General features: G+C 38.1%; 2 protein-coding genes across 2 annotated transcripts; both read left to right on the top strand.

The window, feature by feature from the left end:
- Window positions 1-712: 712 nt before the first annotated feature.
- Window positions 713-1675, top strand: LOC310956400 (olfactory receptor 2AT4-like; the record flags this gene model as incomplete). The annotated part of the gene is made up of 1 exon (XM_083926604.1): window positions 713-1675. The coding sequence occupies one exon, from the start codon at window positions 713-715 to the stop codon at window positions 1673-1675; it is 963 nt and encodes a 320-aa protein (XP_083782730.1).
- A 5272-nt stretch (window positions 1676-6947) lies between these two features.
- Window positions 6948-7916, top strand: LOC310956879 (olfactory receptor 2AT4-like; the record flags this gene model as incomplete). Its single annotated transcript, XM_083927254.1, has 1 exon — window positions 6948-7916. One exon carries the CDS (start codon window positions 6948-6950, stop codon window positions 7914-7916), a length of 969 nt encoding a protein of 322 aa, XP_083783380.1.
- Between the last annotated feature and the right edge of the window lie 5124 nt (window positions 7917-13040).

Genomic DNA, 13040 nt, shown 5'->3' on the forward strand with positions numbered 1-13040 from the left:
GGCCTTTTCCTCGGCTGCTCCAAGGTTATGGAACGCCCTCCCTGACCACCTGAGGGCCCTGCAGACTACAGAGACTCTTAAAAAAAGACCTTAAAACTTCCTGTTCACCAAAGCATTTTGCTAAATGTCTTTTAGATGTTCTACTTTCAACTTATTACTTATTTTTCACTTTACCTTTTATTTTGTATTGTTACTATTCTGCTCTCTAGCACTTTTAGATTGTTGTAATGTGCAATGTCTTTTGGTTGAAAGAAAAGTTGGAAAACAACACCCGACTCTCCACGGGTTAAACCTTTGATTTAGAAATAGCGCACTGGTCATTACTGTTTTGCTGATTCATTTCTTAATGAGAAGACTAGGTTTTATCTCTGGAGACCAATAAAGAGAGTATAACTTCTACTGTACACAGGACAGACATGAAGACATTCAATGGCTACTGTTGGAGTCAGCATCATATGGAGCCTCATTGTGTAAAACGATTAGCAATAGAACAGGTGAGCCAAAAGCAGATTGTAGTCTGTTGCATGTTATATTGTTCGCTCAAAAGCAGCAACATTTTTGGTTTCATGCTGAATGCACAAGTGTTTATGTGTCAGTTTGATGTATGTGAAGTCATGACATGTTTTTTTTCTTTTTTCTCTTTTTCAGACCACAGAATTTTTACACACCGTGGGCCAAATGCAGACCTCCAGCACGCTGGTGGAGTTGCACTATGTCTTCTCTCAAGACTGTTTTAAATGTCTCTGTCATTATTCATCCTCCAGGCTTCTATATCATCGGATTTCAGACCTTTAACTACATCCGTGTCTACATTATCTTTCTATTGTTTGTCTATGTGGTTTCACTAGTGTTCAATATTTTATTGATCTCCATAATTGCCCGTGAGCGCTGTTTACACACTCCAAAATTTCTGGCTGTTGTCAACCTCGCAGTAGTTGATATACTCTTAAACACAAGCACTGTTCCAGGTACGATCAAGGTATTCCTCTTTAACGACAACTTTGTTCCATTCTATCTATGTATTCTACAAATGTATGTCTACTATACTGTTATATCTCTGGATGCATATGCACTTGCTGTACTTGCCTATGACAGGTTCATTGCGATATGTTTACCTATGCATCAGAACTTATTCAACACAGTGCCGATCATGTCTTCTATTGTCAGCCTGATCTGGCTTTGCGGTCTGGCAAGAGTGATATATACCATGGCATTAGCTCCTCAGCTGTCTTTTTGCAAATCTGTAAGAGTGTACAGCTATTTCTGTGACTACGCACCTTTGTTCAGATTGTCCTGTAATGAATACACATTGGATTGGACAGTAGTGTCATATGCGACTTTGGTGAACCTGATGGTCCCTTTCACTTTCATTGTTCTGGCTTATATCAGCATCCTGTTCACTGTGTTCAGGATGAAATCAGTAAGCAATAGGAAGAAAACTCTTGCCACTTGCATGGAGCACATGGTCCTTGTTGCTGTATTTTACATTCCTATTTTCAGCATTTCCTTAATGGGAATTTATGTGCAAGCCATTGAGGAGGACGTCTTTTTGCTATGCCTGTCGCTGGCCTCTACCATCCCACCGTGCATCAATCCTATTTTCTATTCTTTGAAAACCAAAGAGATTAAAACCAGAGTTCTGGCACTGGTACAGGGAATGAAAACCAGCCCATGACAATTTTCTTCCCCATCAAATAGCCATCTGTGGAGGATTTTAACTATCAACGGTCGAAACTGTGCATGTGTTTATGTTAATTTTGAAGAAGGCCTGAGGACCGAAACGTTATTTATACTAAAGAGAAATGCATATGGAGCCAGAGTGTGCTACACTTCTCTTCACCTTTCAAGTCTGCTTCCAGTGATCAGAGCCTCACTAACCAGCCTTTGTGTTGTGTTACTATTCAGCATTATATTATAGATTTGTATTTACTATTCTGTCATAATTTAAAAGAAAACACCAAATTCAATAAGGAAATGACATATTGCCGACCTAAAATATACTTGACTGTCATTTAATGTTGTTGTAATATATTTGAGTGCTATGGCTCTCCTATGCTGCCTGAAATACTCATATGTGAAACATGTACTGTATATAAACTGTACATATCCCTCATAAAATGTCTGATAAAACAGAAGGTCTCATTATTGTGTTTGTCTGAGGTACTGCATAACTCTCAGGGTTCATTGCACCACAAAGATCAACACATGTTGACATAAATGTTATTTAAAATGATTTAAGACTTACAGGGTATAAATGGGTTTGTAGAGGAACTCAGATATGTAAACGTTTATTATGTAACTACTTTCTACAACGACAATTATAGATTTTTGACATTTCAAAAATGTATGAATAAGTAAAACTGGATAATACTTTCATAAATAAAGGATAAATTAATATTAACTGCTTGAAAATAAACATTTGTTCTACGGTTCAGTGCAGTGCTCAAAGAAAAAAATGGCAAAGGAATAATTGAAATGCATCCTTTTGCCTGATATTGAACATCTCTTACTATATACTGACTCTGTGACTGCACAAAACAACTTAAAATAATTTATCTGGCTAAAAACAATTCACAAAACAAAAAAGTCAAAGCAAACCATGAACAATACATTCAAATGATTCAGTGAGCTGAAAGTACCCACATCATCAGATCTTTATTCTAAGTCAAATGAGCACCCTGTTAGACTGAATAAAATAGTTACAAAAGTAATATTTACTGAAGCAAGATGTGTAAATTAAATCTTTTTTGAGAGTATTACAAAGTGTTCACAAGAAGATATTAGCCTAAAAGACAAAGAATTTATGTACAGTAACTGATAAATTGAGTTTATAATGGAAGTTATTGTTTGTGAGTCCTTTAAGAAATCATACAAGCTATAAAACACAGCAGAACAAGCAGGTTAGAGCAAAAGTTGAATGAAACATGAACCAACACAACTTTCACTCCATTGTTAATTAATTCTATTGCTAATAGGTGCACCTGAGATTAATTAGTCTGAAGTGATTACAGTTCAAGGTTTGTTTGTTAAAGACAAGGTCATTAACTGAAATTCTCTGGTGATTGCATCACAAACTGGGCTCATTAGAACCGTTTTGTTTTGGTTCACCATCGTCTGTTAATGAATACATGTTTTTCAGTACAGAGGTTGTGGAGGTCATTGTCGGTAAACAAAACAAGTATTTACTGGACTTTTATTTATGCAGCACCTGAGACAAACAAGTTAACTGGATCATATGTTTCTGACCACAGCTTTATTAAAAAATGAAATTAAAAATAAAAGTTGGCCTCTTCCATTCTGTGACACTTAGAAACTCACTAAGGGTATAAATCAGGGATGGGCCGTCCTGCTCTTGGAGGGCCACTGCTCTGGGTGTTTTAGGTTTGTCCCTACTCTAACACACCAGAATCTAATGAATATGACACATGACGAGCTTCAGCTACTTGATAACGAGCACATCATTAGAATCACGTGTGTTAGAGCTGGGAGAAACCTAAAACAGGTAGGGCAGTGGCCCTCCAGGTGCAGGATTGGAAATCACTGTTATAAATGAATAAGAAATGGAAATAGATGGTAACACTAGATAATACGGCCCGCGACTTAGAGCATACCTACCGCTCACTTGGTTGCCCCTTATTTCACACAAGTACTGAGTAACTCCCGCTCACTTAGCCCCGTTTGCCCCGTGCATTTACAGTGTAACTAGGCTGCGTCTTATCACGTAACTCAGGTTAACTAACATCCTGCTTTACACAAACTTCCACAGAAGTACAGAGTAACTCTCGCTCACTTCCCCCACAAATTTCCATGCGTCTTACAGTATAACTAGGCTGTGTCTTAGAGCGTAACTCCCGTACAATTATGTGCTGTAACTACACTGTAGTTGACCCGGAGTTACCAAGTAACTACAGGGTAGAGGGATTGATTATAAAGTGTTCACCGCTATCCCCTCCTTAGTGTGTACGGGAGTTGGCTCTAAGTCACAGCTTAGTTATACTGTAAAATGGGTGGAAATTAGTGGGGCGAGTGTGGGAGAGTTACTCTGTACATCTGTGGAAGTTGGTGTAAAGCAGGGTGTAAGTTAACCTGATTTATGTGATAAGACGCAGCCTAGTTACATTAAGTGATTTTACCTGCAGTTTAAAAACCCGATTATAATCGGGTAAATGGCATACGCCGTTTTTTTAAACACCATGTAAACACCATATCCCGGGTAAAATAAGGGTTCTCATACCCGTTTAACAGACCTAGAGAAATCCTTCAGTTCCCTGATTATTCGTGCATGTAAACAGCGTTCTCATGTTTTTATTGCGTTTCTTGTCTGCACATGCACCCCACTCCGCAGCAATGGCTTTTGACCCGGAAATAAAATAAACCAGGAAGCAACGGCACAGAAAACAACGTGAAAAAAACAACATTAACAAAGCCTTACATTTCAACAAAGGGAGGGCTTTGCGACAGCAAGTAACATTACTACCAAGAAGACCTGTTTCAGTCGTAATTCCATCCAAAAGTCGGCTGTTTGTGATTTTGACAAAGGTAAACTAGAAAAAAGCAATATTCAGTCCAGCTGTATGTTGACAGAGCGCCACCTACTGTACCACAGGTCGAGTTACTCTGTCATTTTCCCATTCAACCCCTCTCACGTATACAAGGGGAACTTCAATAATGTGATCATTCCCTTAACTGGGGTCAGGCCTTATTCGGGTTACTGATGTGAATGTAAATGCACTGACTGTAAATGCATGTGGGAACCAGGTGGGGACGTGAGCGGGAGTTACTCAGTACTTGTGTGAAATAAGGGGAAACCTAAGCGGAAAGTGAGCAGTAGGTGCACTCTAAGTTGTATTTTACCAAATACATTAATCAAGTATTATATAATAATCAGTGGAACTACACAGAGGATATATTATAATATATTATTACCATTTTACTAAATTTAAATTATGATTAAATACACATGTATGCACTTAAACACATTTTTATTAGATATTAACAAAATGCGCTATATGTTTGTTAAAGGGACCCCGTGTAGCGTTTTCAGTAAATTCACCGTCTTCATTCATGAAATAGTCCTCAATGGTGTGCAATTACCTCTGCCAACAATCTGACTTATTCTCCTCAGCAACAAAGTTCTTAATTGTTTTTCACATAGAACGGGCAAGCTGAGGCCTCCGTGTCCTTCCGGTCTATAAAAAACTACAAATGGCTGAGAGGGACACAAAGCACTAGTACCCGGTTTCGCTCAGAGCCAGCATGACTGTGAAATACCATGGACATATTAAAATATAGATTTTATACTGAAAAAATGGCGCCCGTTTAATCCTATGAAAGCTGCTCAGTGGCGCATGGTTGCTTTAGAATGTCGCTACTTTCTGGTTGTGTGGCCTTTTTGTCTTGAAGGACTTATCGGATGTAAAAATGTTTCCGTACCCGAGCCCATGACCGGGTTCCAAGTACAAACTTTGATTTAGGTAGGGTCTAAAATTATGTCCACCTAAATTGTTTTTAAGTAGGGGGTCTCAAGATAACTAGCCTTTTTGATTGGTATGCAAAACATTTTTTCAGAGTTGATCTCCTCTTTCCCGCATGTATGGGAGTCCATTTGCTTCCGGGCCGAGGACAGGCGACACAAACAGGCGAGTCTGCCGTTTACAGTAAAATGCATTTTAGCTTCTACTCTGATCAATCAACCATCTCACTTTTCCTCCTGAAAGGAAATCCCCACTCCCCCAAATAATATATACACAGTTTTGCATCTCATTTGATTGTTTACAGACATATAAAAACAACTTTTCATGTGTCGGTATAAAACAAATGAGAGAGAGGTGAGGGCAACATTATTCAGTCCAAGACAAATGTGACACCTGACTTGTCGAGAGACTTCTGACCAGGTCACATCTATCACTCTATAACACTTTCTATGATGGAGTACAGAGATGCATGAGAAGATGCTGTTAGGTGCAGATCTGTGGGTGTATAGACAGTTTTTTACAGTTAATTTTGAAATATTTATGTGGTAGAAGACTTTGAATATTCATGAGTGTAAAAAAAAAAGTTACATGTCCTTTCAAAATGATGATGACAGAGTAATATTGATAGTAAATCTGCCTTTGCCTCCAAGCAGAGCCAGCAAAATCAAGTCTCTGTCCGTGGTCCTGAGAGCACGTCCTCATCAAACCGAACAACTATATCATGTTTCTATTACTTTATTAGTTCCTTATTAAAAGAAACAATCAAATGAAAACAGAGGGTTCACACACACTTCAAAATCTATGGACATACACGTTGTCAATGCTGTATGATGGAAATAAAGTTTTGTTTATATTTGCAAAGAGAATAATAAAACTGTTTCAAACATTGGGTGATTGGGTTTCAGTGTTATTAAGCGTCATTCATTTTAATCTGCATGTCCTCCGACTCTTGAGATGAAGATAACTGAGGAACACAAAACAATAATAACATTTTGTTTGTTTTGCCTGAAAGAAAAGTTGGAAAACAACATGCCACTCTCCACGGGTTAAACCTTTGATTGTAGTAAAAGCGCAGTGGTCATTACTGTTTTGCTGATTCATATCTTAATGAGAAGACTGTGTTTTATCTCTGGAGACCAATAAAGAGAGTATAACTTCTACTGTACACAGGTCAGACATGAAGACATTCAATGGCTACTGTTGGAGTCAGCATCATATGGAGCCTCATTGTGTAAAACGATTAGCAATAGAACAGGTGAGCCAAAAGCAGATTGTAGTCTGTAGCAAGTTATATTGTTTGCTCAGAAGCAGCAACATTTCTGGTTTCATGCTGAATGCACAAGTGTTTATGTGTCAGTTTGATGTATGTGAAGTCATGACATGTTTTTTTTCTTTTTTCTCTTTTTCAGACCACAGAATTATTACACACCGTGGACCGAATGCAGACCTCCAGCACGCTGGTGAACTTGCACTATGTCTTCTCTCAAGACTGTTTTAAATATCTCTGTCATCATTCAACCTCCAGGCTTCTATATCATCGGATTTCAGACCTTTAACTACATCAGCGTCTACATTGTCTTTCTGTCGTTTGTCTATGTGGTTTCACTAGTGTTCAATATTTTATTGATCTCCATAATTGCCCGTGAGCGCTGTTTACACACTCCAAAATTTCTGGCTGTTGTCAACCTCGCAGTAATTGATATACTCTTAAACACGTGCATTATTCCCAGCGTGATCAAGGTGTTCCTCTTTAACGACAACTTTGTTCCATTCTATCTATGTCTTCTACAAATGTATGTCTACTATACTGTTATATCTCTGGAGGCATATGCACTTGCTGTACTTGCCTATGACAGGTTCATTGCGATATGTTTACCTATGCGTCAGAACGTATTCAACACAGTGCAGATCATGTCTTCTATTGTCAGCGTGATCTGGCTTTGCGGTCTGGCAAGAGTGATATATACCATGACATTCACTGCTCATCTGTCTTTTTGCAAATCTGTAAGAGTGTACAGCTATTTCTGTGACTACGCACCTTTGTTCAGATTGTCCTGTAATGAATACACATTGGATTGGACAGTAGTGTCATATGCAACTGTGGTGAACCTGATGGTCCCTTTCACTTTCATTGTTCTGGCTTATATCAGCATCCTGGTCACTGTGTTCAGGATGAAATCAGTAATCAATAGGAAGAAAACTCTTGCCACTTGCATGGAGCACATGGTCCTTGTTGCTGTATTTTACCTTCCTATATTCAGCATTTCCTTAATGGGAATTTATGTGCAAGCCATTGACCCGGACCTCCATTTGCTATGCCTGTCGCTGGTCTCTACCATCCCACCGTGCATCAATCCTATTTTCTATTCTTTGAAAACCAAAGAGATTAAAACCAGAGTTCTGGCACTGGTACAAGGAATGAAAACCAGCCCCATCAAATAGCCATCTGTGGAGGATTTTAATTATCAACAGTCAAAACTGTGCATGTGTTAATGTTAATTTTGAAGAAGGCCTGAGGACAAAAACGTTATTTATACTAAAGAGAAATGCATATGGAGCCAGAGTGTGCTACACTTCTCTTCACCTTTCAAGTCTGCTTCCAGTGATCAGAACCTCACTAACCAGCCTTTGTGTTGTGTTACTATTCAGCATTATATGTTAGATTTGTATTTTATATTCTGTCATAATTGAAAGGAAACACCAAATTCAATAAGGAAATTACATATTGCCGACCTAAAATATACTTGACTGTCATTGAATGTTGTTGTAATATATTTGAATGCTATGGCTCTCCTATGCTGCCTGAAATACTCATATGTGAAACATATACTGTATATACCTATACATACATATCCCTCATAAACTGTCTGATAAAACAGAAGGTCTCATTATTGTGTTTGTCTGAGGTACTGCATAACTCTCAGGGTTCATTGCACCACAAAGATCAACACATGTTGACATAAATGTTTTTTTGTCCTTTATTTGTGGTTATTTAAAATGATTTAAGACTTACAGGGTATAAATGGGTTTGTAGAGGAACTCAGATATGTAAACGTTTATTATGTAACTACTTTCTACAACGACAATTATAGAGTTTTGACATTTCAAAAATGTATGAATAAGTAAAACTGGATAATACTTTCATAAATAAAGGATAAATTAATATTAACTGCTTGAAAATAAACATTTGTTCTACGGTTCAGTGCAGTGCTCAAAGAAAAAAAACGCATCATTTTGCCTGATATTGAACATTTCTTACTATGAACTGACCCTGTGACTGCACAAAACAACTTAAAATAATTTATCTGGCTAAAAACAATTCACAAAACAAAAAAGTCAAAGCAAACCATGAACAATACATTCAAATGATTCAGTGAGCTGAAAGTACCCACATCATCAGATCTTTATTCTAAGTCAAATGAGCACCCTGTTAGACTGAATAAAATAGTTACAAAAGTAATATTTACTGAAGCAAGATGTGTAAATTAAACCTTTTTTAGAGTAATACAAAGTGTTCACAAGAAGATATTTGTCTAAAAAACAAAGAATTTATGTACAGTAACTGATAAATTAAGGTTTATAATGGAAGTTATTGTTTGTGAGTCCTTTAAGAAATCATACAATCTATAAAACACAGCAGAAAAAGCAAGTTAGAGCAAAAGTTGAATGAAACATGAACCAACACAACTTTTACTCCATTGTTAATTAATTCTATTGCTAATAGGTGCACCTGAGATTAATTAGTCTGAAGTGATTACAGTTTAAGGTTTGTTTGTTAAAGACAAGGTCATTAACTGAAATTCTCTGGTGATTGCATCACAAATTGGGCTCATTAGAACCATTTTGTTTTGGTTCACCATGGTCTGTTAATTAATACATTTTTTTCAGTACAGAGGTGGTGGAGGTCATTGTCGGTAAACAAAACGAGTATTTACTGGACTGTTATTTATGCAGCATCTGAGACAAACAAGTTAACTGGATAATATGTTTCTGACCACAGCTTTATTAAAAAATGAAATTAAACATAAAAGTTGGCCTCTTCCATTCTGTGACACTTAGAAACTCACTAAGGGTATAAATCAGGGATTGGCCGTCCTGCTCTTGGAGGGCCACTGCTCTGGGTGTTTTAGGTTTGTCCCTACTCTAACACACCAGAATCTAATGAATATCACACATGACGAGCTTCAGCTACTTGATAACGAGCACATCATTACAATCACGTGTGTTAGAGCTGGGAGAAACCTAAAACAGGTAGGGCAGTGGCCCTCCAGGTGCAGGATTGGAAATCACTGTTATAAATGAATAAGAAATGGAAATAGATGGTAACAATACATAATACGGCCCGCGACTTAGAGCATACCTACCGCTCACTAGGTTGCCCCTTATTTCACACAAGTACTGAGTAACTCCCGCTCACTTAGCCCCGTTTGCCCCGTGTATTTACAGTGTAACTAGGCTGCGTCTTATCACGTAACTCAGGTTTAACTAACATCCTGCTTTACACCAACTTCCACAGAAGTACAGAGTAAGTCTCGCTCACTTCCCCCACAAATTTCCATGCGTCTTACAGTATAACTAGGCTGTGTCTTAGAGCGTAACTCCCGTACAATTATGTGCTGTAACTACACTGTAGTTGACCCGGAGTTACCAAGTAACTACAGGGTAGCGTGATTGATTATAAAGTGTTCACCGCTATCCCCTCCTTAGTGTGTACGGGAGTTGGCTCTAAGTCACAGCTTAGTTATACTGTAAAATGCGTGGAAATTAGTGGGGCGAGTGTGCGAGAGTTACTCTGTACATCTGTGGAAGTTGGTGTAAAGCAGGGTGTAAGTTAACCTGATTTATGTGATAAGACGCAGCCTAGTTACATTAAGTGATTTTACTTGCAGTTTAAAAACCCGATTATAATCGGGTAAATGGCATACGCCGTTTTTTTACACATCATGTAAACACCATATCCCGGGTAAAATCAGGGTTCTCATACCCGTTTAACAGACCTAGAGAAATCCTTCAGTTCCCTGATTATTCGTGCATGTAAACAGCGTTCTCATGTTTTTATTGTGTTTCTTGTCTGCACATGCACCCCACTCCGCAGCAATGGCTTTTGACCCGGAAATAGAATAAACCAGGAAGCAACGGCACAGAAAACAACGTGAAAAAAACCAACATTAACAAAGCCTTACATTTCAACAAAGGGAGGGCTTCGCGACAGCAAGAAACATTACTACCAAGAAGACCTGTTTCAGTCGTAATTCCATCCAAAAGTCGGCTGTTTGTGATTTTGACAAAGGTAAACTAGAAAAAAGCAATATTCAGACCAGCTGTATTTTGACGGAGCGCCACCTACTGTACCACAGGTCGAGTTACTCTGTCATTTTCCCATTCAACCCCTCTCACGTATACAAGGGGAACTTCAATAATCTGATTATTCCCTTAACTGGGGTCAGGCCATATTCGGGTTATTGATGTGAATGTAAATGCATGTGGGAACCAGGTGGAGACGTGAGCGGGAGTTACTCAGTACTTGTGTGAAATAAGGGGAAACCTAAGCGGAAAGTGAGCAGTAGGTGCACTCTAAGTTGTATTTTACCAAATACATTTATCAAGTATTATATAATAATCAGTGGAACTACACAGAGGATATATTATAATATATTATTACCATTTTACTAAATTTAAATTATGATTAAATACACATGTATGCACTTAAACACATTTTTATTAGATATTAACAAAATGCGCTATATGTTTGTTAAAGGGACCCCGTGTAGCGTTTTCAGTAAATTCACCGTCTTCATTCATGAAATAGTCCTCAATGGTGTGCAATTACCTCTGCCAACAATCTGACTTATTCTCCTCAGCAACAAAGTTCTTAATTGTTTCTTACATAGAACGGGCAAGCTGAGGCCTCCGTGTCCTTCCGGTCTATAAAAAACTACAAATGGCTGAGAGGGACACAAAGCACTAGTACCCGGTTTCGCTCAGAGCCAGCATGACTGTGAAATACCATGGACATATTAAAATATAGATTTTATACTGAAAAAATGGCGCCCGTTTAATCCTATGAAAGCTGCTCAGTGGCGCATGGTTGCTTTAGAATGTCGCTACTTTCTGGTTGTGTGGCCTTTTTGTCTTGAAGGACTTATCGGATGTAAAAATGTTTCCGTACGCGAGCCCATGACCGGGTTCCAAGTACAAACTTTGATTTAGGTAGGGTCTAAAATTATGTCCACCTAAATTGTTTTTAAGTAGGGGGTCTCAAGATAACTAGCCTTTTTGATTGGTATGCAAAACATTTTTTCAGAGTTGATCTCCTCTTTCCCGCATGTATGGGAGTCCATTTGCTTCCGGGCCGAGGACAGGCGACACAAACAGGCGAGTCTGCCGTTTACAGTAAAATGCATTTTAGCTTCTACTCTGATCAATCAACCATCTCACTTTTCCTCCTGAAAGGAAATCCCCACTCCCCCAAATAATATATACACAGTTTTGCATCTCATTTGATTGTTTACAGACATATAAAAACAACTTTTCATGTGTCGGTATAAAACAAATGAGAGAGAGGTGAGGGCAACATTATTCAGTCCAAGACAAATGTGACACCTGACTTGTCGAGAGACTTCTGACCAGGTCACATCTATCACTCTATAACACTTTCTATGATGGAGTACAGAGATGCATGATAAGATGCTGATAGGAGCAGAGCTGTGGGTGTATAGACAGTTTTTTTACAGTTAATTTTGAAATATTTTATGTGGAAGAAGATTTTGAATATTCATGAGTGTAAAAAAAAAAAGTTACATGTCCTTTCAAAATGATGATGACAGAGTAATATTGATTGTAAATCTGCCTTTGCCTCCAAGCAGAGCCAGCAAAATCAAGTCTCTGTCCGTGGTCCTGAGAGCACGTCCGCACCACACCGAACAACTATATCATGTTTCTATTTCTTTATTAGTTCCTTATTAAAAGATACAATCAAATGAAAACAGAGGGTTCACACCGATTCAAAATCCATGGACATACACGTTGTCAATGCTGTATGATGGAAATAAAGTTTTGTTTATATTTGCAAAGAGAATAATAAAACTGTTTCAAACATTGGGTGATTGGGTTTCAGTGTTATTAAGCGTCATTCATTTCAATCTGCATGTCCTCCGACTCTTGAGATGAAGATAACTGAGGAACACGAAACAATAATAACATTTTGTTTGTTTTGATTGAAAGAAAAGTTGGAAAACAACATGCCACTCTCCACGGGTTAAACCTTTAATTGTAGTAAAAGCGCAGTGGTCATTACTGTTTTGCTGATTCATTTCTTAATGAGAAGACTATGTTTTATCTCTGGAGACCAATAAAGAGAGTATAACTTCTACTGTACACAGGTCAGACATGAAGACATTCAATGGCTACTGTTGGAGTCAGCATCATATGGAGCCACATTGTGTAAAACGATTAGCAATAGAACAGGTGAGCCAAAAGCAGATTGTAGTCTGTTGCACGTTATATTGTTCGCTCAAAAGCAGCAACATTTTTGGTTTCATGCTGAATGCACAAGTGTATATGTGT

Source organism: Echiichthys vipera (assembly GCF_963691815.1).
Source record: "Echiichthys vipera genome assembly, chromosome: 14".
NCBI lineage: Eukaryota > Metazoa > Chordata > Actinopteri > Perciformes > Trachinidae > Echiichthys > Echiichthys vipera.